A 25,860-nucleotide genomic window follows, 5' to 3' on the forward strand; every position below is an offset into this window, starting at 1 on the left:
AGAGCCTTGGACGCCCATGACCCTGCCAACGGTTCACCACTGTTCCTTCTTTGGAGCACTTTTGATAGAGACTGACCACTGCAGACCGGAAACACCCCACAAGAGCTGCAGTTTTGGAGATGCTCTGACCCAGTCGTCTAGACATCACAATTTGGCCCTTGTCAAACTCGCTCAAATCCTCAAATAGTTTGCTTTCCTGCTTCTAACACATCAACTTTGAGGACAAAATGTTCACTTGCTGCCTAATATATCCCACCCACTAACAGGTGTTATGATGAAGAGATAATCAGTGTTATTCACTTCAATTGTCATAATGTTTTGCCTGATTGGTGTACATTTGTGTGTGTGTATATTTTATTTATTTATATATATAATCTACATTTAGCATAATTTTCAGCTGTTGTAAAGTTGTTCAGTTGCATTTAATAAACTATTTAAAGTACAATAGACAAACAAAAGCTGTAGTTATAAATAAGGTAGGCAAAGTTACTGAAGTTAAATAATAAAAACAGTTTAAATTCCCAAATAAAGATGATAATGTGACATTAAACACTGAGAACAAAATAACGAGAGTTACATTATATTATCATTATTTTTTTAATGTTAAGTTTTAAAATAAGTGATAGTAAATATTAGGTCTTTAGAAGCTTTTTAGTAATACGAAAGCCTGATGCTTGTCTAATTTGAATGCTGTAGTTGGCTTGTTTCATAGGCAAAAAAGATACTTTTATAATTACACTGTAAACAAGCTGCAGTGTTTAAATGTGTAAATACTTAAGCTGTTGCATGAATCGGGCTGCTTTTTGTTAATATAATGCATTATGAACTAAACGCAGTTCTAGGTGTTGTTTAAGCATTGTGTCGTATTGTAACTATTCCATCCAGTAATTAATCTTTGATTTGACACATCTTGTTTAATCAGTTGGATGTCAAATATACATGGCAGTTTCATTTCCAGTTGTGAAATTTGCTGGATGCTGTGCAAGCATTTTTTGTGAGCGGGCTGCTGTTGGTACACACTCTGAACATCGTGGTGTGGATCTCATGGGACAGGCCATGTTTTATGATGTTGTTTGTGGACGTGTTGTTTCAGCGAACAGGCAGTGAAACAGTTACTGATGGATCATCAGCACATCCTGCTCAAGATCAGTGTGAGTGAGAAGCAGTGGAAACCGCTCAAAGACGAGCTCGACCGGGTGTCCGCCGAACATTCAGACACCAAAGCAAAGCTGGACCAGCTGGAGCGCCAAACCTTTCTGGAGGAGCTGAGGAACAGGGTAAGAGGACACGTGCCCCCTGCAGATCTAAAGATGAGTTCATTTGCAAGGTTAGGGAATGAGCAAATAGCATTCTCAGAAAGAGTCCAGCTCCAAAAATGCTAATTCTGTCATTATAACATTTTTCCAATCGAAAAGTAGATGTCTTTTTAGGCATCTTCACACAGCCGAGTTAAGGCTTCTCTCTGAGCCTCCTCAAAACTCTGTGTAAAGACGTAATGCAGCATAAAAGCCAGACTAAATTATGTCTGCTCTGACCCATCTCAGCCCCAACAGTATTTCAGAGGTGGACAAAGTACACAACTCCATTACTTGAGTAAAAGTAAAAGTAATACTGGTTAAATATTACTCAATTACAAGTGAAAGTTGTAAAGATAGATTTTTACTTAAGTAAAAGTACAGAAGTACTTGCTTTTAAAAGTACTTAAGTATCAAAAGTAAAAGTAAACGCATTATTTTATTATTGTTGCATTGTTGTATGAATGCACGCTGTTCCATCATGGTGGTTTAAGCCAGTCATGCTCCATCCGACATGCTAGCATACCTTGCACTCATTTAAATACTTGTTTAAAAGTTACAAAGCTCTTATCAAAGTCAAAATCATACTAGAAAAGAAAGGCTTCTACATTGTGTAATTGTTGATAGGATTATGTAAAAAACATTTCTGACTTCAGTTAACATTATTAGCCCAACTACGTTTTTGCATGCTAACTAACATCATTGTCGAACGTTACCTATGCGTTAGCGCTGGATCCACAAGGCTATGGCAACTTGGCGGGTAAATCTAAAAATCATTTGACCAATCATACTTCATACCAATGTTAATTTTGACAGCAAATTTTGATTTAGTTTTAGTCAGTCTTTTGACTATAACATTTTAGGCATCTTAATTGTTTTAGTTTTAGTCTATAATAAGATTTTAGTAGAATTAGTAGAACTAAAATTCAGTACTTGTGGTCTGGCGTCTGAGAGGCAGCTTTCTGTGCACTTTTGTGTCGTCGCACTTTTTCAGACTTATCCACGTCTGCTCTTCTGAATTTTAACTTTTAAGTATGACCATGGTTGCGCACACTGAGTCTGGGAACTGCCGTCTTCTATTTTGCCATCAATTGATTAGTGTTCAAAAAATACTTGGAAATTTTTTAACTTCATGTGATCCTACAAGAGTGATTACTGATAGGCTGCCTGCACAAAAAAAAACAACTAATCATCCACTGACTTTCAAAGCGGCTACGACTTTCTACTTTGAGGTCCTTGATAGAAATGTAGTGGAGTAAAAAGTACGATATTTGTCTTTCAAATGTAGTGAAGTAAAAGTCACAAGTTTCCAGAAAAGATACTACTCAAGGAAAGTACAGATACTCAAAAAGTGTACTTAAGTACAGTACTCAAGTAAATGTACTTAGTTACTGTCCACCTCTGCAGTATTTGCTCAGTAATAGCTGTGTAAATGCGTTTATGCCACCTCTAATGCCTGCTACAGACTGTGCGATTTCAGCAATCCTAAAAGATCACTACAAATCAAACTGTACGACATGGATCTTATAAACTTGGGTGCGACATGTATGTAGACCGTATAACACCTATTGAATTGTAGGCTACGATTAGTGTTGGGAAGGTTACTTTGTTTGGAAATGTAATAGGTTACAGATTACAAGTTACCCTACTTAAAATGTAATAAGTAGTGTAACTATTTCAATTTCTTTATATATGTAACTGATTAAATTTGATTACTTTTCTTAACTTGCAACTATTAATCATTTTCAAACATTTAAACCAGGCTGGGTGAACCTCTAAACAAACAGAGATAGTTAATATTTAGTTATAGAAAACACAATTCTAGATCATAATACTGTAGTAAAAAGATGTTTTTCTTCTTACTGATATAAAAATAGTAAAGATCTGCATACTATTATTTTTACCACTATGTGTGTGTAGCTGTCATAACATGCATGGTATTGTTTTGTTTTTTTAAGTTATATTCCACCTAAAATATTGTTTAGACTCATTGAGCAATTCTTGTGTGTTAGTAGTTTAATGTAGACTGGGTAAACCCAACCTGATCTGCCGGCGATTTGATTTCGCCCTGCAGCTCAGTCTGGAAACCTGTACATTAATTTCTACTGCTTCTGTTACACTTTTGCGGGAACCAATCACAGACTGGTTTATCCACCTGGTGCGCTTTTGACGCGTTTAACACAATGACGATAGAGAAGCGATGGATCGATGCCCGTTGATCACGCCTCTTGTGGTTTGATTGGTTGAAGGACTATCCAATTGCGTACAGAGTCATTTAATTTATGCTCGTTGATCACACCTCTTGTGCAGTAGAAAATACATAGCAGACTCCCCAGACCAATGTTCAATCTTAAATTGAGCTTGGTCTGGTGATAGCCAGATAAAGTTTTATAGATAGTTCATGCTAAAATGCTCTCATTAATTACTCATGTCGTTCCAAACCCGTAAGACCTTTGTTCATCTTCCGAACACAAATGAAGATATTTTTGATGAAATCGGAGAGCTCTCAGGTCCCTCCATAGACAGCAATTTAATTAACACTTTCAAGGCCCAGAAAGGTAGTACAAACATCATTAGAATAGTCCATGTGACTCCAGCGGTTTAACCTTAATTTTATGAAGCGACGAGAATACTTTTTGTGTGCAAAAACAAACAAAAATAACGACTTTATTCAACAATTTCGTTCTAGCCTGTTCCAGTCTCCTACGCAGTTGCTGTTGCTGCACTCTTTACAACGTAAACTGCGTATAGGAGACCTATAGTGCAACCTTTGCAGTGTAAATTTGGCATTTGTCAAGTTTTGAAAAAGATTAAAACCCGCATAAAAGTACATTTACATAATCTATATTCCAAGTCTTCTGAAGTCATACGATAGCTTTATTATGTGAACAACAGACCTAAATATAAATTATTATTCACTCAAAAAAATTACTTGTTGAATTTACTCAAAAAAGCAGTGTCAAGTGGTTCCACGCAACTAAACTGAGTAATTTTTTTTAGTAATAACAATTTAGTTAAATGAACAAAAGAAATTCAAGTAAAGCTGACAAAAATGTATTTGAGTAAATCCAAACCATTTGAATTTGTCACTGTTACATAATATTTAAATGTGCAGTTTACTTAATAATGTTATGTTAAATTTATAAAAGTTTATAATGCAAGGTGAACACATTTATCGATTTAATTTACCTTATTAAACCAACTATTTGCTCTACAAGTGTAAGTGGAAAACTATTAAATAACAACAAGCATATTTTTAGAAACAAAATGCAAAGATAACTCATTGGACAGACTCAATTTAATTGAGGGCAGGAATTCCGTCCAATAAATATGTGTATATGAGTGCCCTAAACACAGGCACAACTCTTCTGCATAATGAAAACCACAATTACAGTAACTCCTCTAAATGTCCAACATAACTGAACATTACACACCCTTTACTGAAAAACACATAAAATAACACTTTAATCCCTAAATTTACTTTCCTAAGGCAGTCCCTTGCAAAGCATGATGGGAACTACAGACCCACTGCCCAGTTTGTTCTTTTCACTCAGCAATGTTAAGTTGACCGAACAAACACTTATTACGTAAAGCTGACAATACAAATTTTTAGTAGAAACAACTCAGTAAATTTAAGTTCATGTAGTTAAATGAGTTTTTTAAGTAATGTGAACAAGGAGGATTTTGCAGTTTTTTTGAGTGCACTGAAAGTCTTTCCATCGGCTGTAGCTTTTATCCTTTTGTGTTTATAGACAATTATAGTATATTTGTTTTGGATTTTGTTTTTGTCTTGTTTTTTGCTGAAGTTTTGCTTTATAATCAGCTGATGTTTGATGTCTTTTTTTTATTTTTGGGGGGCAGAAACAGGTAGACGAAATGAAGACCCTGATAATGACTGAAATGACCACATTAGATATTCTCAAGGTAAAACCTGACTTGCCTAATGCATACATTAACACATAAGTTGTACAGTTTATGTGTCTGTTAATGTTTGGGATTGATATATTGTAATTCATGACATGTTTTACATTCAGGGTAATATGGATGCAGAGGCAGCTGAATATAACCGTGCAAAAACAGACTGTGAGAGGGTGAAAGGTGAACTACAGAAAAAGTATGAAAGTGCTTTCTCTACAACATCCCAGCTAGAGACGGAGGTGGAGCAACTGAGACAGACATATGCAGAGAAATCTGAGGTAAGTCCGATCAGCGTAGAATATTGTATTGGCTTATTATAAATTTGTCCAATTGCAAAGTAAGTTGAAATTTACTGAGAAAGTTAGTAGGGTCAATATTGATTCATGTTGACTTCAAGGTCCAGTGAAATTATTGAACAAAGTTTCCAGTTGCATAAGGATGCATTTTCTCTTTATGTATTAATTCTTTTATTTTTTTCTCAGACAATTGAAAAGTTAAAAGCAAAACTAGATGACCTACAAACTGCACACAGAAGCCTCTCTGATGATTTTGAAGAAAAAAAGAAACACCATCAGGAACGTTCGAATTCTATGAAGGTGAAAAAAACATTATACTTGACTTATATTACAGTATGAGATATTAATGTGATCAATATGTTACATATCTAATGATAGTGCATATTTGTACTTAACAGACTTACTTAAAAGCATACTTAATTCCATATTTGTGACCCTGGACACAAAACCAGTCATAAGTCACACGGGTATATTTGTGGTAATAGCCAACATTGTATGGGTCAAAATTATAGTTTTTACTTTTGTGCCAAAAATCATTAGGATATTAAGTGAAGATCATGTTCCATGAAGATGTTTTGTAAATTTCCTACTGTATATATATATATCATTATTAGTAATATGCATTGCTAAGGACTTCATTTGAACAACTTTAAAAATTATTAGTTTTGCACCCTCAGATTCTAGATTTTCAAATAGTTATCTCAGCCAAATATTGTTCATACATCAATGGAAAGCTTATTTATTCAGCTTTTATATCATGTATAAATCTCAATTTCAAAAAATGTACCCTTATGACTGGTTTGCAGAACATTTATTCATTTAATGATGGTATGTTTATTTATTTGCTGTTAGGAAAGACTTGGTGTGGTCTTATTGAGGTACGAGGAGATTTCAAATCGGCTCAAGGAGCTCGAACTTAAGTCTAAGGAGTTAAAGCAAGAATCAGACATGATGGAGCAAACCGTCAGCACTATGCCAGACGTTATAGAGGAGCTACAGTAAGAATATATTTTTCTGTGTGTGTGTGTATATATATATATATATATATATATATATATATATATATATATATATATATATATATATATATATATATATATATATACATACAAATATATTATATTTTTTTATTGTTTGTTTCAGGTGTTTGTCAAACACTTTGGCATTCAAACATGGGACAGCCACAGTTGTGATGGTTAACGTGCAAAGGGATATTGCTTCCTGGGAACAGAGGAAGTCTCAGCGTGCACAGATTCATTCAGAGCTGATCACTAAACGCCAGGCTGTCATGAAGGACACCGAGGTTAAGAACCCTTTCTTTCATATTTACATTTATGTCAAGATTATTTTGTCAGGGTTTCCTATAAGGCCTAGATACGCTTTTCTATTTAAATACTTGCTATAATCCAGGTTAACAAATGTTTTCTTTACATATCAGAAAACAGATCAGCTGAAGCTGAACGAGCATGAGTGCATTTGATTGGTTAGGGGATTTGATGTGCTCCAATCACCATTCAAGCTGAAATTACCTTTATAAATATTTAGATTTCCTCTGTATGATGATACACTGTGTATTTTTTATGGAATACCCAGTGATGGCAAATGATAAATTCCAAATATTAATGAAGACGTTGAGAACAAAACATATGTAACAGAAAGCCCTGTTAGCTGAAAATATACTGTTAGCTGGTTGCGTTGACAGAGCAGTTAATAATTGCAGGTATGTGGATCTAGTACACTGACATTTACATAAGTTTAGAAAAAGTACAAACTGTTTTATATATGAAAAACTTTTCATTTGAGACGTTCAAATGTTTACAGATCCGTCGAGGTTCAGAGACTATTGAATTCATGCTATTCATCATAGTTTGATTTTATATCTATATATATTTTTTTAATTAATAAGATTGTAATATTTATTTTACACCATTACATTTATTTTTAAATTATAATGGTTTCATTCACTTTTGTGAGATTACACAGTAACGTTTTGGCATAATTGTGTGTGTTATCGTCTATTCAAGCGCGAAAAATAAATCAATTGTGGTGCATTGTCTGTGCGCACGATACTGGTGTGCGTCTTTCTACGCGTAGTGTGTGTCGGGAGACAGCGCGTTCTCTTCTGTCTTGTCGCGCTTGAATGGTTTAAAAGCCTTTGCATGAATAAGACCGTAATCATATAATGTAGCGCTAGCCAAAGGATGACACAAAAAACGGATGCTGCGTTAAATATTTTTAACGTGTTAAGCCTCGTGCACACCGGGACGATTATCGCGTCCGCTTATCGCCTGCGTTTTTCGAGACGTTTTTCAGCGCGTCTTTGTGTTCATACCTAAGCAGTTTTCATTGGTGATGCGCATAGACTGTAAAAAGATATGGACGTAGTGTCCGTGACGTCACCCATAGGATTCTGAAGAGCAGTTTTGAAGCGTAAAGTCGGGTATAGCTGGCCGTTGCCATCTTGGCAGTGCATCACCGCGCGTCACTCCCGGATAACAGAAAATGGGGCAAAGAGGCGGGACGGGGGCGGAGCTGAGGTGAAGTGATGACTAACAGACAGCAGACAAACGGCAACCCACCTGTCACTCAAAGTGGCCACGCCCTTAATTATGCAGAACTTTAATGCTGTATATAATGTAAATGAATGAGTTATAAAACAACTCCCTTCTGAGCAGAATCTTGAGAATCTTTGAGAGCCTAGCGGCCAGTTGATGAATTGCAGTTTAAGTCACTTCCGTATTGGTTTCAAGAGAAACTGGGGGAGGTTGCCGATTGGTGATGCGCCAAGTGAACGTGAAAATTCACTCCCTGACAGTAGATGGTGCTTTTGATTTGATTGCAGATCAAATAGGATTAGATGGAAACTCGCCATCGAATTCTATTTGATCTGCAGTTCCTCTCTTATCGAGATGTTTGTAGTCGCTGTGGCGTTTATCATAAAGTTATTTGTGTTAATTTCTTCTTTGTCTACTTACTTCCTCTTCGTCGTCTTCGTTTTAGTTATCAATGTGTGCTTGGCAAAACCGTTTTGTGCTTGAGCGCCACCAAGTCGTGTTTTACTGTAACTTCAGCAGCTCCAGGCACGTTAAAAGAAGCGGCAATCTCATATTTTTTTTATTACGTTTTTACGCCTTGCATTTTGCGCGTCGGTGTGCACACTCACATTGGCGCCCTTTGTTTAGTCACAAGGCATTAAACGCCGGCGATAAGCCTTAAAATGAATCGCATGTGTTAACGCGTTAATTTTGACAGCACTACTTTAAAACATAATTAAATGTGTCCATATAAAGCGTACAAAGGGATTTACTTTCACTAGTCCCATCTGGATTTAATTTATAAATAAATTTGCAGTTAAAATGTCTTTCTTGGACCAAATGTACCCCTATGGGATTGTGTCAATTTCAGAGGATTCATTAAGATTTTTACGTCCTTGAAGTTGTACATACAAAAAAGGGTTTATGTTTTAAAACACTGTCCATATGTTGATATTATCTATTTCTGTGTCTTCACAATTTAAAGGGCCATCTCAGTGTCTTTACCCTGATGTGGGGCGATTTGTTAAGCGCGTGTGTGTAATAACTATCCTAATGCACCTTTGCGCTGGAATATCCGACGCTCAGTATCACACCTCTTTTAACATTTCCTCTAATAATTTGATGAAAGCTCTTATAATTTTCTGTCAGAGATAATATGTTATGTTTTGCATGAAACCCACGTATTATCACTTCATTTTCGGAGGGAAAAGCTATTTATTGGGGGAGTTGAGTTTCGGGATTATGGCCTCAGTCAGAGCCCGGCGCCTGATGAAAGTCTCACATGGCTTATCTAATGTGAAATCGCCATGTGGTATATAGTTTCATTAAACGGTGATCAAGAATGCATTAGTTCAAAACAAGAAAAGGCAATGGGGCTTAATCCGCCATGCGCGCAGAAGCAGCAAACTCCAAACAAGTTGTTGGTGCGAGACAGGAGCCGAATTAAAAGTCCTCCCTCATAGAGCCAGTCTGCCATTAACTTGCTGCAGGGCAGCAGAGCAGAGAGTCTCTTTAGACTTCTCACAGGAAACAATAAAGCGGCACAAAGATTCATCGCCCAACAGAAACGTTTCGACTTTTAACACTCGGAACAATGAGAGGCTGTGTCAGAATGCCTTTGGTTGACCTGAGGCGCATCGTTGAGACGTCACAGTCATGAGATGTTAATGAAGACAGGAAATATGGATAGTGACGCGCAACACTGGGTGAAGACCACAGCGTCATGTGTTTTAGATGAGAGGGACACTCTTATTTGAAAGAGGCGTTTTGTTTTTATAGTGTACACAGAATTTTCTTTTCCTGATTTTTCCATCATCTTGATTTTGCTCTTCATAATTGTTCCTTGTTGAAAAGATAACTCTATGGAAGCAAGTTTGAACAATAAAACCCTAATTGTGACTCTTTTTTAAAATAAATAAAGTGGCTTTATGTCTTTATAAAGCTTAGTTTGCAATTTCATATCTAACAGTTACAAATTTTTTCTTGTGATTGCGACTTTTTATCATATACAGGGTGTGTGTGTATATATATACACACACAAAATATTGCCAAAAGTTTTGGGACGCCTGCCTTTACATGCACATGAACTTTAGTGACATCCCATTCTTAATCCGTAGGGTTTAATATGGAGTTGGCCCACCCTTTGCAGCTATAACAGCTTCAACTCTTCTGGGAAGGCTTTCCACAAGGTTTAGGAGTGTGTTTATGGGAATTTTTGACCATTCTTCTAGAAGCGCATTTGTGAGGTCAGGCACTGATGTTGGACGAGAAGGCCTGGCTCTCAGTCTCCGCTCTAATTCATCCCAAATGTGTTCTATCGGGTTGAGGTCAGAACTCGGTGCAGGCCAGTCAAGTTCCTCCACATCAAACTCGCTCATCCATGTCTTTATGGACCGATGCTTTGTGCACTGGAGCGCAGTCTTGTTGGAACAGGAAGGGGCCATCCCCAGACTGTTCCTACAAAGTTGGGAGCATGAAATTGTCCAAAATGTCTTGGTATGCTGAAGCTTTAAGAGTTCCTTTCACTGAAACTAAGGGGCCAAGCCCAACCCCTGAAAAACAACCCCACACCATAATCAACCCTCCACCAAACTTTACACTTGGCACAATGCAGTCAGGCAAGACAGAGAAGCGTGATTGGTCACTCCAGAGAACACTCCAGCGTGCTTTACCCCACTGCATCTGACGCTTTGCATTGCACTTGGTGATGTAAGGCTTGAATGCAGCTGCTCGGCCATGTAAAACCCATTCCATGAAGCTCTCTCTCTCTCTCTCTCTCTCTCTCTCTCTCTCTCTCTCTCTCTCTCTCTCTCTCTCTCTCTCTCTCTCTCTCTCTCTATATATATATATATATATATATATATATATATATATATATATATATATATATATATATATATATATATATATATATATATTTATATATATTTATTTATTTGTATTTTTTATTGACCATTTTGCATGTTTATTAAACATTGCACCACCAACATGTGTACCACCAACAAAGCCATGGCTCCAACAATTGTAGCTCTTTTCATTTTATCATTTCAATAAAACCAATTTTCATTTTAAAATGCCCTTGTCAGATGCTTTTATCTGAAGCAACAGATGCATCCGCATGTGTGTTCCCTTGGGAATCAATGCCATGACCTTGCCATTGCTGGCTCCATTAAGGTCAATGTCAAATTTACATTTACAAATGTGTTTACAACCCATTCTACTTCCATGGTGAAACAGCATATTCAGTGAAAGAAAGATGGTGTTTTTTACATAGACATTATTTTCTTTTGGAAAAACTAGCACCAATTAACTGAGCTAGGTAAGACCAGGAATGAAGAAAGCAAGTAAATACGTTTTTTTTTGTGTTGACTTGCAGCACGGATTATATTCTTGACAATGGTAACCATTTAAACACTTGTACATCTTACACGATGAGTTGAGATGCGGTAAATGTAACTTACACTTATGGACACACTCCACTGTGACTTCCTCACTAGCTGAATTGGGTTTTTTTTCTCTCCCCTCATCATATTCTCATGTAGCTTGTTTACTTGATGAAGTCAGACGCTCAGTGAGTAGAAAAGCAGTAGGATGCAAAGTGCAGACACCATCAGTTTCTTATGGCCAATGAAGTGTAATTTGTCCCATTTACATTTCAGAGGTGCATCAGACGGGTTTTGTCAGCACTGCATGCAGTAATTAAGCTTTAAATCAATAGCCGGCATTTGTCATGTTTACTGCCACTCTCGGCGCTGGGTTAAACTCATCAGTTTAGCGCTGGGTCGTTTTACTGCCCAGACACACTTCATTATTCCTTATTCCCAGGTAGAGCAGAAAATGTTCTTCTCTTTCTCTCTTCATCTTTCTTCTCATAGCTCTCTCTCTCTCTCTCTCTCCCCCCTTTCTCCACGTGTCCGATGCTGACACAGGGTTGTGGAGATTGTGGAGACAAGCAAATCAGACTGTTATTTATCGTAATTTGTTTACAGACTTCCTCAAGAGCTGTATGATTACTTGAGTTACTGTATTCCAATAGGTTTGCTTTCACCATTTGGGTGTAAAACAAACTAAATGCAAATAAACATGACACAATCACATGCACATAGGCACATACATTTGCCACAAAATTTTTTGGACACTTAAGTGACACTACATGCATGTCATAATACTTTTTGTTTTCATTTTGAACAGTAGCCTATATGTATTGTTAGCAACACTTTAGTTTAGGGTCCAATTCTCACTATTAACGAGTTGCTTATTATCATGTATATTACTAGGATATTAGCTGTTTATTAGAACTTATAAAGAACAGATTAATGCCTTATTCTGCATGACCATATTCTACATCCCTTAATCCTACCCAATACCTAAACTAAGGGCGCTTTCACACCTACCTTGTTTGGTCCGGATTTTCGGACTTTTCAGTTTGGTCCGAATCAAAATTACAGGTGTGAAACCTCCCCCGTACCACAGTCCGGACCAAACAGATCAAACTGAACAAAGGTTCGGTTGGTTTCTAGTGTGAAAGCATTTTCTGTATGGTTCGTACTTTCAGACCTTTTACAGGAAGTTCCTGTTTATGTTTAAATATTATAATGTTATTTTTAAATTTCATCTAGGCTACATTGATTATGAAAAGTGAAAAGATGCGGAATATGTCAGAAGACAGAAGGTCAGAAATGATTTTGAAAGAAATTTTGTATGATTTTGCTTAGAAAGCCTTTCTTTAATGTGAATTTCGTTTTGTATAAATTGTATCTTAATTTTAATCAACGTTTAATCAGACAATTGCCTGGATTTAATAAATAAGAAGCAAATAGTCTATAACAGACAATAATCGTGGGAGCGATCCCATGCTTTGCACATGAACTGGTGCGCGTCTCAAAACAACCAAAACTCAGCAGGCTAAAGGCCTGTACACACCGGGACGAATATCGCACGCGCTTATCGCCAGCGTTTTTCGTGACGTTTTTCGGTGCGTCTTGAGTGTTCACACCCAAACGATTTTCACTGGCGATGCGTCAAGTGAACGTGCACATTCAGTAGATAGCGCTCCCGGTACACAAGGTGGTGCTGCGGCACTTTACGCTTCTGACACTCGCTTGTCACACAGAAGAAGAGAGACAGTATTTTACGTGCTTGCCAAAACCACAGATATATTATGTATATGGCCAAAACCATTCACACACTTTTTGCTAACTGGCAAGCAGCATTAGCAGCTCATCTTCTTCTTTGTCTACTTACTACTTCTTCGTCGTATCAATGTGTGCGCGGCAAGACCAATTTTGTGCTTGAGCGCCACCAAGTCGTGTTTTACTGTCACTTCAGCAGCTCCAGGCACGTGAACAAAATCGCTGATCTCATTGGTCGGCCAGTTTTTAACGCGCCGCGTCAAAATAAAAAAACGAACCCGAGGCGTTTTTTTTTAAAATGACGCTCTTACGCCTGGCGTTTTGCGCGTCGGTGTGCACACTCACATTGGTGCCCATTGTTTAGTCACGAGGCGTTAAACGTCGGCGATAAACGCGCGCGAAAATCGTCCCAGTGTGAACAGGCCTTAATTGTCTCACAAACATGAGAAATATGTCAAAGCTTGAAATGTCCACTTTTAAACGTAACGAAAAGAAAGTAGTCAAGCAATGCGCACTGTTCAATAGTGGCAACGATATGCGTCCGTTAATTCATTCTTGTCACAGACGCTGACGTCAGACGTACGTCCATTTACAAACCAATCAATGTCAAGATGCAGCACACATAGATGATGACGAGTGGACGCAAGTGTCATGTAAAGTTCTTTAGTGCGCTCGCATAATTGCGATGTGAAACCAAACCAAAACTAACCGAATGTATAAAATGTATCAACACACGAACTTCAGTTCGGACCTTGGTGCAGACTTTTAGGTGTGAAAACGCCCTTAAATGCTACAAAAGCTACCTTACTAACTATAATAAGCAGTAATTATGAGTTTATTGAGGTTAATCGTTAATAGTTAGTTTTTATTGAGAATTGGATGCTAATCTAAAGTGTGACTATATTGTTTAATCATTTTACACAAACTTATTTTTGTGAAATGGAAGTGCAAGGTTGTGGGTTTGATTCCCAGGGATTGCGCACACTGATAAAATGAATGAAGTAGTCGCTTTAGGAAGAAGGTCTGCCAAATGTAAATGGGAATTCAAGTTGCCGGTTGATCAAATCTAGACGCTAAATCATTGTTTTAATCTTCAAATACAGCAGAAAGTCTTTTGCACATAACCCAGTGTTGGTCTGGGTTGGTCTCGGGAGGATCTCCAGCTTTACACTTGTTATGTATGTTCTGGAAACATTGCTTACAACATAATTTTTCCCCATTGCTGTACCTTTCACCTTTATTTTAAAGTAAACCCAGCCCGATCTGCCGGCGATTTGATTTCGCCCTGCAGCTCAGTCTGGAAACCTGTACATATTTCTGTACTGCTTCTGTTACAAATTCGCAAGGACCAATCACAAACCGGCTTATCCAACTGGCACGCTATTGGCGGGTTTAACACAATGGCGTATAGAGAAACGATGGATCGTTGGTCTGATTGGTTGAAGGACTATCCAATTGCGTATGGAGTCATTTGAACTATGCCTGTTGATCACGCCCCTTGTGGTTTGATTGGTTGAAGGACTATCCAATTGCGTACAGAGTTATTTGAACTATGCCTGTTGATAACACCTCCTGTGCAGTAGAAAATACAGAGCAGACTCCCCAGACCAATGTTCAATCTTAAAAGATAAAGGAACCAAAGGAATAGCTCACCTAAAATGAAAATGTATCATATATCATATTTTTGACTTTTTTAAATGTAACATTTAATTATAAAGAAACATCAAGTAACACGTTGAAGTGAAAGTGAAAATTTTAACTAAAATGACTATTTTCTTGTAAAACATACTCCAATAATATTTTGTTTTAATTACAGCTTTAAAAAACCATACAGTGAAAGTGGTCCACACGTCTTCTGACAAAATTGTGAGAAACAAAACAAAATTGAGTGTCCATGGAAAATTCATATTAGTTCATGATAGAAGTTGCAATGTCTCGTCATGGATTAATCATTCTTTTGAATCGACTGTTTTTAATGAATCAGTTGATCCAGTTCACAAAACTGAATGATTTGTTCATGAATCGGACTAATCCGGTTCTCGAGTTCAACTCACTGACTCAATGATCCGGTCAGAGAGGTTAACAGCCCACTGGAGGGCAAGATTATCAGTGAATAACTTAAATTTCAGACTGTTCCTCACAAAAAGCTGTCGTATGGCTTCAGAATACTTGAAATATAGTGCATACGTCAATCAGCTTTTGCGTCCTTTAATAAAGCTTTGATCCATTTATTGTAATTGCATGGAAAAGTGCCTCTTCAACAACATTACAGCCATACAGGTTTAGGATGACACAAATTTATCGAGTGAACTATTCCTTTAAATATCCTTTGTCCTTTTTTTCATGCTGTCCTATCATTATAACATATTAGAGTCTTTCAGAAGCTGACGGAGAACATCCTGTGCAAATCTGTTCCAGGTTAATCTACAGAAAGCACTAAAAGACAATCCGAAGTTAGCACAAGAGTACCAAGAACTGCTGAGAGCTCTAATGATCGCCAGACAAGAAGCCGCTTGTGTTTTGAACAGAAGAAACAGAGCAGAGGCCCAAGTCCAAGATCACAAGCAGGTAACACATTTCTTTCTCTGTGGCTTCTTCCGTATGCATGTATACATCAAGGCTATTTTCTGCATGTGTGAATGATGTGGTTGTCTATCTTTGTCATCAGAGATAGACAGCAGGCATGCAAAATAGTGATGAGAGAGAGGTTTGCGCGGACTAGCGTGCGCAGGCGTGCTCCACACAGCCTGTCATAGGTGGTTGGTTTTAGTTGGGCAGTCAGCTAGGAGGCCACTGCAGTAATCTAATCACGATGAGATAAGCTTCATGACAGCGTTGCTCTGGCGTGCATGTGTGTTTATTCCATCTCACATGGCAGCGAGAGGAAACAGGCGCGTGGCAGATGCAAACGCTCTCAAGAACCAGCATCTCGGGAACGTTTGGGAAAATGCTAATATGACATGTACGTCCATCACTAAAGGATGGGTGGTTTTGCTGGTATTCATCAAAGCTGTACTGTGTAAGTGCAGTGTGTATCTATAGAGTGCAGTGCATTAGTCATTCCCAAACACTATATGGCTCTGTATATTGGTATATAACAACAAACACTTGTCAATGCAAAGATGTTTTCAGTAAGAGGTTAAAGCTGAAGTGTGTCATTTCAATGCTAGTGTCACGTAAAGGAAATGCAAAAATAATAATTAAAAAAAAGCTCCCCTCATCTGCCATTGGTTGCCTAAAGAATAAAGGTAGTTTGGACAGGATGCTCAAACAGAGCAATTAAAGGCAGGGTAGGTGATTTGTTCCAGAAACATTTTTTGTTGAAAGTCTCTTCACATCCTGATAGCAATTACTATGTTAAGTGGTCTAATGGTGCGTTCACACCAGACGCGAATGAAGCGTTAAGGTCCTTTCACACTGGACACGATTTTGACGCGCGAGTAATTCGCGCCATTGTTTTATTTTTTGATCAGCTGTTTGTGTAATGAGTGCTTCCACACCGACCGCGAATGTGCTGTGGCGAAAAAACGATGTTTATTTTTTTCGTTTCGATGACGATTTTTTTGAACACTCGCAGCGACAGAAAAGGCTTAAACCAATCACATACAAGGAAACAAAGGTCACGAAATGTCCAGTTGATGTCTTTAGCTATTCAATCAACATTAACCTTTGCCAGGTATCGCATTTCTCATGAGATTACAGCTGTACAAATGCAGATGTTTGCCCACTGTAGGCTACAGACAACGATAACATAACCTTTTGAGTTAAAACTCGTTGATTTTTTTCTAACCTAATTGTGTCCGCGACTATGGAAAGTGAATGTGTTTCCATCAGTACGACTGTGGCACTTAAATGTTTACATTGTGACTCAACTGGAAACACAACTGGAAACAGCTGCTCCGGATCGATTGGTTCCTGAAGTGTGTGTTTGTCTCTTTAGATGCGGTGCTACCGTCTCTCTCGAGCTCCACAAATTGTCCCACGGACATTTGAAGTAAGTGCGGAACCGGCCATGATAAAGTTTTAGCTCCTGTAGAAGATTAGCATGATACTTCCCTTCAGACTCTCTGTTCTTTAAGACTGGTTGCACCCAAAACCCTTCTTCTCTGTCTTTTAAATAAAATGAAAAGCTCATCTTCACTGGATAATGAAGTGTCCATGTTTCCTCAGCTGTCGCCGCAAATGTTTTGGAATGTTGGAGCTCTGAAACATCACTGACGTCGCAAACTCGCGTCGCGGCTGATGTGATTAGTTTTGATGTGAACTAATCGCACACAAAATATTAGTTTTTCCGCTTCGCTTTTTCGTTACACGTCCGGTGTGAAAGGGCCTTTAATCGCGAGTGATTTACATGTTAAGTCAATGCAAAGACGCGAATTGACATTCTGCGGAGCGATTTGTGCGAATGACACGGCGCAAATTGACCGTTTGGCGCACGTAAAGCGTGATTCGTGCGAATCGCGCAAGTTGAAAAATCTGAACTTTGCCGGATATTCGCACCGCGTTAACCAATCAGGAGCTTGGTCTAGTAGTGACAACAATGAGGACAAAATCATATGTGGATACCCGGAGCTGTATGATATATCTTCGTACTTTATAGAAACAGCGATAAAAAGGATCTTGCTTGGAAGAAAGTGAGTGAGGAGGACGGACAGTCTGTCTGGTAAGTTGTAAAAAACGCTCTTTACTCAATTTGAGCTATATATACATATTGAGACTACAGCTAGCTAAAGCTAGCAAATTGAGCTTATTCGCTGTATTTTAAAACAATCCATGTCAGCCATTTCGCAACAAGACTGGAGCTGCCTGGCAGACGCCCCTTCCATGATGCGAATTTGCGTCTGTTGTGAAGTGAATGTCACACGCGAGTAAACTCAAAATGTTCCAGTGTCCAACTACGCGCGAATAGCTCAATTTATTTGCGCACGTTGTGTCTGGTGTGAACGCACAGTAAGGGTGTTTTCACACTTGAGTCCTCTTTAAAAGAACCGAACTCAGACTCCTTTAATTGGACCAAGAGGTGGACCAAGAGGTGAACCAAGTGAAAAAGGACCCAGTTCTCTTTATGTTTACACTGTCCCTGTCCCTGTCCCTGAAAGAGGACTCAGATCCTAATCTTAAAGGGTAATGCCTAGTTCAGACTGCACGATTTTCAAACTCGTCAGATCACTGCTCTTTTCACACTGCATGACTATCTGGGCCAGCATTCAGTTGCTGCTGTGTTCACACTGCACAATGGATCGGCTACAGGGGGTTTCACACTGCATGACTGTACAAGAGGAAGAATCGGCGACAGCTCTGTCCCGTCCGCAAATTACGTTTCACAACAAAACACACGCGAGAAGTGAGAAGGAAACAACGCGAGATCACATCTGCGTCAAACCGGAGTTCTCGCGCGAGACTGGAATTGTTATTAAAAATATAGGCTGCAGTGCAGAAACTTGCGGTCCAAATTGTCTGTGCGCTGATTTGCAGCAAAAGGGAGAAAAAGAAAAAAGATTATGGCGGAGGAAATGGTTGGGGAGACACAGTGAGCAATTTGTGTTCTGCAAAGAGATTTGGAGGTACATAAATAATTTTGCAGTGTGCTGCTGTTGCGGATGGTCAAGCAAATGTTTGTGCTTTGTTTCTGTTTGATAGAAATGTAAATATATCTATTAAAATACTGATATTATGGTCTATAACTCCTCCCTGAACCTCCCCCTGCCCTGTATCTTGCTCTCTCATTGGCTGTCGGTCATCGCAGATGTATTTTTCAGTCAGAAAACATTTCACACAGCAGGAGTTTGAATTCCATATTCTTGCACTATATCACATATCCACCTTTATAAATAACATTTATTTTGAATCGTTTTCCCTGAATCATGTTTTTGTATTGCTGAAGGCAATGATAATAGCGGATAGAAAAAAAAACAATAGGGCAAATATAATAAAAGAAAGATGTAAATGAAATAAGTGAAGTTCCTAAACGTAATTTAGGGAGGAGTGAGCTCATCTAATCTTCCAATCAACAGCCAGCAGCCAGAGTATATATAAACAGCTGCTTAACTCTCCTCAGTCTCAGCTTCCAGCATCCCACCACCTCCCCGAACTCCACCTTCATCTTAGGTACCTTGCCCTACATAATCGTATCCTATATTTAGTCACTGTGGGGGGTATATATCAGAGCTCGAGTTGAAGCTGCTTCATCGAGTCCCTCATCAGTGGGCAGCAAGCCAAATAAGTTTAACCCAATATCTTAAGATTATATGGGCAACCAAACTCATTAAACTTAAATTAAATTTGTCCAGGTACAGTAGGTATACCTAAAAACAGCATTCAAGTAAAAAATGAAGTAAGAAAGCTGTAAGACAGCTGCTTTTCTGTGCATGTACTTTCGGTGTGTGTCCTCGTAAAACCGTTTATCAAAAATGTTAAACTGGCAAGGCGCGCAGCCACTTCTCTCTGACACATTTTGCACGTGTTTAAAATGACAGACAGTAAACATTTGTTGTGAACGAATAGTTTGTGGAGATCTGATTGAAGAAGCAGCCATGATGAACAGACGATTTGTACGGAAGCATCTGATGACCAAACTACATTGGAATTTGCAAATGGAAAAATCAACTGATTTGTGTTCACAATGGACATTTTTAGCAAACCGTACCATTAGCTGTAAGCGAACCGTACCCAGATGGTCTCGGACGATCAACCGACGGTTTCACCAAGTGTGAAAACACCCTAAATGTATGTATATATATCGTCTGTGGAAGGTGTAGGACCGTAGAATGTTCATCCAATCATTACATTCGGACCGAATGCAATGATTGGATGAACATTTTTACTTATAGTTGATTTGTTCCAGAAACATTTTTTGTTATGCTGGTTGAAAGTCTCTTCACATCCTGATAGCAATCACTAAGTTAAGTGGGCTAAATGTATGTATATATATCGTCTGTGGAAGGTGTAGGACCATAAAATGTTCGTCCAATCATTGCATTCGGACCGATTTTGCTATGCTGGTTGAAAGTCTCTTCACATCCTGATAGCAATAACTAAGTTAAGTGGGCTAAATGTATGTATATGTATATATATCGTCTGTGGAAGGTGTAGGACCATAAAATGTTCGTCCAATCATTGCATTCGGAACCGATTTTGCTATGCTGGTTGAAAGTCTCTTCACATCCTGATAGCAATAACTAAGTTAAGTGGTCGAAATAAGTATATATATCATCTGAGGAAAACGTAGGACCATAAAATGTTTGTCTAATCATTGCATTTGGTCCGAATGCAATGGTAAAAAGTCCTATTTTGTGTACGATTTTCATCTCTCCGAAAATTGCCTATACTCTTCCCTTAACAGTGGCGATTTTTAATTCATCTCTGTAACAGTCTTTTTTTTTATCCCTTCATCAGAAAGATTTGTTAATTTACTGATTTGTTCAGTTGCTCTTGCTGTAGGTTACATCATTATACTGTAGTTGCTGTCAAAGTGGATTTCTTTTTGAGCTATGAATCATTAACTGATCTGATTCTTTAAAAAAACAAGGGTAGCACTTTATTTTACAGTCCTGTTCTGTATATACATACTATGTACTTAATATAGTAATTGCAATAACTGGGTTATAACTAGGTACTAACCCTGAACATAGACCTAAACCTAACCGTAACCCATGTAGTTACCTTATATTACCAGTACTTTCTTGGGTAACTACACTGTAAGTTCATGGACTGTAAAATAAAGTGTAACCAAAACAAGATTCGTTAGTCATCCATGACCAAAACATATTTAGAAAGCATAGCTAGAATCTACTAAGAGTCTCTAGAAAGAGACTCCCCACAAATCATGATCATGCAAAATATAATTTTTGGATTTTATTTAATGTAGAAAGTTTAATCTTTGAGTTATAAAGCTATTAAAATGTGCCAAAAATAGAGTTTTAATAACCTCTTTACGTAATTTTTCATCAAGAACGAGTTCATTCAGTGCTTCTCCGAGTTTCGTTCAGACTCAAAACAAATCTCTGAACTGTGTTTTGTTCGTTGAAATGATTGGTTCCCTTAAAAGGTTTGTTTGAAACACACATTTGTTCACAAACTAAACCACCTAGGGCATTGTTTCAGTAGCACCACAGTAATTATACATTGTGTGATAATTAACCTACAAATGTCTTACTTTGTGATATCTTCACATATAACTATAATAGGAGAAAGTATTTAAACAAAAAAAGGCACACTTCAGCTTTAAAGCTTTGTGTCTTTCATACATGACATTAGTCCACGGATTGTTATTGTTATGGTACCATTGTTGTTGCTAGAGATTATTACTAGTTATACTGATCTACACATAATCTGTCATTTTAAGTACATAGCATTTTTTTTTAGCTGTAGATCATTTTAATATGATTTGTTATTCTACCGCTGATGGTAAAACTCTACTGAAGAGCAAGACACATTGTTTGTTCCCCAAAAGACTAATACTCGTACAACTCCTCATCTAACTACATGAATGTTATCAAGTGAGAAATGCATGCAAAAGGCAAATCCTGTGGACGGGATTCTCCACGCTCATGATCAAAGCCTGATTTTCTTTTACTCAGTATTCAGCCTTTTTACAGTTTGTTGTTTATTTGCAGACTGGTGCGGCTTTCTCTACTTCAGAGCGGATGCAGTCGCATCTCCTAGAGGTTTACGATGAGCTCTTCTTAAAGTTCTATACGTTTCTGTAAGGACGTGTAGGCCAAGCTGCGCTCAATTAAATATGGATTCTTATGACGGCTTAACATTTTTGAAAGGCTTTCCATGCCATGCCGCGTATGTATAGGGTCCATTATGAATAGCCTGAATAGAATGTATTTTTATCAGATGTCTATTAAGACCCCTTCTCCATATGAATGAAACTGACACACCACATTTATCATGAGGAATAGATTCAGACGGTGTTTAAAAGCATTATTTATGTGGCTAGAAACAGCATAAAATGGTATATATGTATATATATATATACACACTTTATTGCCAAAAGTGTTGGGACACCCTAGCCTGGAAGCCCGCCGAATTTAGCCCCGCCCACAACATTAGAGGTCGGGAAGCTCTGGACTTGATCCGTTGTGGAGCAACTATACTCGAACCAGAGCTGTTCGAACCAATGAAATTGTCTGGGCGGGCTTTATACGATGATGGACAGATGATCAACAGTAAAGTAATCATGCACGTCACCAAAGAGCGCTTGGGTTGAATTCATTCTAATCATACACTGAGAACTTGTTCGTTTATGCATTCACCTATTTCTATTACTATTTCTCTCAGAAATGATGATCGTGTTGGTAAGTACTCCGTGTATCCTTAAAGGGTTAGTTCACCCAAAAATGAAAATTCTGTCATTAATTACTCACCCTCATGTCGTTCGACACCCGTAAGACCTCCGTTCATCTTCAGAACACAAATGAAGATATTTTTGTTGAAAGCTGATGGCTGAGAAAGGCTTCAGATAGGCCTCCATTGGCATTCAGTACATTTACACTCACAAGACCCATAAAAGGCACTTAAAACGTCGTTACAAAGTCCATCTCACCACAGTGGCTCTACAATAATTTTACGATGCGACGACAATAGTTTTTGTGCGCAAAAAACAAACAAAATAACACCTTTATCCAACTTGTTCTTGTCTTCTGTGTGTGCCTCCACGACGCATGCGCGAGAATATGACGTAGCGCCGGGTTTCGGGAATCCATGAAATGCACACTTTAGACCGATTTTGAGAACTACGCTGAGACCTAAAGCACGATCAATGTAGAATTCAACAGCTTAGATACGCGCGTCTTCCTCTGCTTGTAAACAAATCGCTTCTGGGTCATGTGTCCGAACGTCGGATCTGCGTCATATTCTCGCGCATGCGTCGCGGAGGCACACATGGAAGAAAAGAAAAAGTTGGATAAAGGTGTTATTTTGATTTTTTTTTGCGCACAAAAACTATTGTCGTCACATCGTAAAATTATTGTAGAACCACTGTGGTGAGATGGACTTTGTAACGACGTTTTAAGTGCCTTTTATGGGTCTTGGGAGAGTAAATGTACTGAATGCCAATGGAGGCCTATCTGAAGCCTTTCTCAGCCATCAGCTTTCAACAAAATTATCTTAATTTGTGTTCCGAAGATGAACGGAGGTCTTACGGGTGTTGAACGACATGATAGTGAGTAATTAATTTTAAATTTTAATTAATTTTTACAACACCGGCAAAGATAGTTTACACTCATCTTACAGTTGACTTCTGTTGACAACTATGCGTCGCTCAACATGCGTCACTTACTCCGTTGCTCTGATTGGTTGTAGGTCTATCCAATTGAGTACAGAGGCATTTTCTTTCCTGGTTCGGTTGAAACACGCCTCATAATCACAGCCCAATGGAGCAGTATCAGACTCATATTCTGACTAGAATCTGAGTATGATGACCCCTCCAAATCATTGAAATCAGGTGTTCCAATCACTTTCATGGCCACAGGTGTATACAACCAAGCACCTAGGCATGCAGACGCTTCTACAAACATTTGTGAAAGAATGGGTCGCTCTCGGGTGGAAGCAATTGGGAACAACAGCAACTCAGCCATGAAGTGGTAGGCCACAAAAAAAATCACAGAACATGCTGAGGTGCACAGAAGTCGCCAACTTTCTGCAGAGTGAACAGCTACAGACCTCCAAACTTTGTGTGGCCTTCAGATTAGCTAAAGAACAGTGTGTAGAGCTTCATGGAATGGGTTTCCATTGGCCGAGCATCTGCCTCCGAGCCTTAACAAATGCAATGCAAAGCGTCAGATGCAGTGGTGTAAAGCACTCCACCACTGGACTGTAGAGCAGTGAAGACATGTTCTCTGGAGTGACGATCACACTTCTCCGCCTGGCAATCCGATGGACGAGTCTGGGTCTGGCGGTTGCCAGAAGAACGGTACTTGCCTGACTGCATTATGGTGTGGGGTTGTTTTTCAGGGGTTGGGACTGGCCCCTTCCAGTGAAAGGAACTCTTAATGCTTCAGCATACCATCACATTTTGGACAATATCATACTCCCAACTTTGTGGGAACAGTTTGGGGATGGTCCCTTCCTGTTCTAACATGACTGCGCACCAGTGCACAAAGCGTCGGTCCATAAAGACAAGAATGAGTGAGTTTGGTGTGGACGAACTTGACTGGCCTGCACAGAGTCCTGACTCTGCTAGAACACCTTTGGGATGAATTAGAGCGGAGACTGAGAGCCAGGCCTTCTCGCCTGACCACACAAATGCGCTTCTAGAAGAATGGTCAAAATTCCCATAAACACACTCCTAAACCTTGTGGAAAGCCTTCCCAGAAAAGTTGAAGCTGTTATAGCTGCAAAGGGTGGGCCAACTCCATATTAAACCCTACGGAATGGGATGTCATTAAAGTTTGTGTCCATGTAAAGGCAGGCGTCCCAAAACCTTTGGCAAGATAGTGTATATCAGGAATATTTCACCCAAGAGTGAAAATTCTAAATATTTAATGGGAAAAATGTATGCGTGTGTATGTAATTGTAAAGTGTGGCAAGTAAGTTATTTTCTGTCATTTAGAGTATAGCAATGCACATCTAAATATCTGCATTAGTGTGCAAGTGACAGATGGCATTACATTTTTTATGTGGCATCCTTTGGTTATGCTGACCATAATTGGTCTTTGTTTTGCACTTTTATCAATTGACTATAGACACTGCAGCTATGTCCTCAACATCAACATATCACTTTTATATATAATACAGGTTATCATATACAATGACGCACTGGCATTTTGCCAGTTTAGTTGGATTTGCCAGTTTAGTTTGAATAAGAGAGCTAGAGCGCCCCCTTGCAGTGGTGAAATGTACAAACCATGGGCCTACCTAAACATCCAGAATCAGTTTAATGCTTGTAAACAAAAGGTTGGTGGCAGGTTTTGCTATTGTATCCCTGAAGGCCTAGCAGAAATTGCATTGTATACATCTCAAAAGTTGGGTTGTTACAAGAGAAGCAAGTATGTGTATTATGGATGAGGTTAGTATCTTGCATCACTTTGACTAGAGTCTTTTTGATATTTATTTTTGCACATTTCTTTCTACGGTATATTGTAACTATTGTTACTTGTGGCATTAATAGGATAGCACAGGGTTTTTTTTGACACGGCTCCATAAAGGACATTTTTTTGTACTCGTTCAGTTAAAGGCTGAGCTAATTCGCTTTAGTTTTTTCATGCTCCGAAGAACACATTGCCAAGCAATGATAAGCTTAAAGGAAGAGAGAAGAGATGGGGCGAAACAAGGGACGACATCCCTCCGAATTGAAACCCCCTTTTTTTTCTGGAAAACTGCACAAATAATAAAGAGAGCAGCATGCTTTCTTTCTTTCTTTCTTCTCTAATCTCTCTCTCTCTCACACACACAAACACACACACACTCTCTCTCTCTCTCATTTTTTTTTATGTTTTTCCAGTATACTCGGAATAATTTCTCGTTGCGGCAGGGGGTTCATGACTTTTTGTGTATGTGTAAAATATGTCTGGAGGGGATTGGTATAAAGTTAAAGTGAGTGAAGTCGAAATATTTTACTCATCAGCTTTGCAGTCACCGAGTTTGCCTGAGCTAGAACAAAACCGCTGAAGCATTTAGAGAAAATTAACCCCCCATCCTGGCAGCCAGATGTGACTGGTTTCCGCCCAGTGCACAT

At 38.6% G+C, this 25,860-nt stretch overlaps 1 protein-coding gene across 1 annotated transcript in view; it reads left to right on the forward strand.

Moving 5' to 3' along the window:
• ccdc178 (coiled-coil domain containing 178) overlaps window positions 1–25,860 on the forward strand; it is a gene marked incomplete at both ends in the record, with an annotated part of 49,215 nt that overhangs the window by 13,732 nt on the left and 9,623 nt on the right. The window contains 7 exons of the mRNA XM_079806838.1: window positions 1,094–1,277; window positions 5,157–5,219; window positions 5,330–5,491; window positions 5,696–5,809; window positions 6,362–6,507; window positions 6,653–6,812; window positions 15,594–15,743. Of these exons, the coding sequence (XP_079662964.1) occupies window positions 1,094–1,277; window positions 5,157–5,219; window positions 5,330–5,491; window positions 5,696–5,809; window positions 6,362–6,507; window positions 6,653–6,812; window positions 15,594–15,743 (979 nt within the window). The remainder of the gene's footprint in view (window positions 1–1,093; window positions 1,278–5,156; window positions 5,220–5,329; window positions 5,492–5,695; window positions 5,810–6,361; window positions 6,508–6,652; window positions 6,813–15,593; window positions 15,744–25,860) is intronic.

The sequence above is a fragment of the Gobio gobio genome (genome assembly GCF_949357685.1).
Source record: "Gobio gobio genome assembly, chromosome: 23".
In the NCBI taxonomy this organism is placed as follows: Eukaryota; Metazoa; Chordata; class Actinopteri; order Cypriniformes; family Gobionidae; genus Gobio; species Gobio gobio.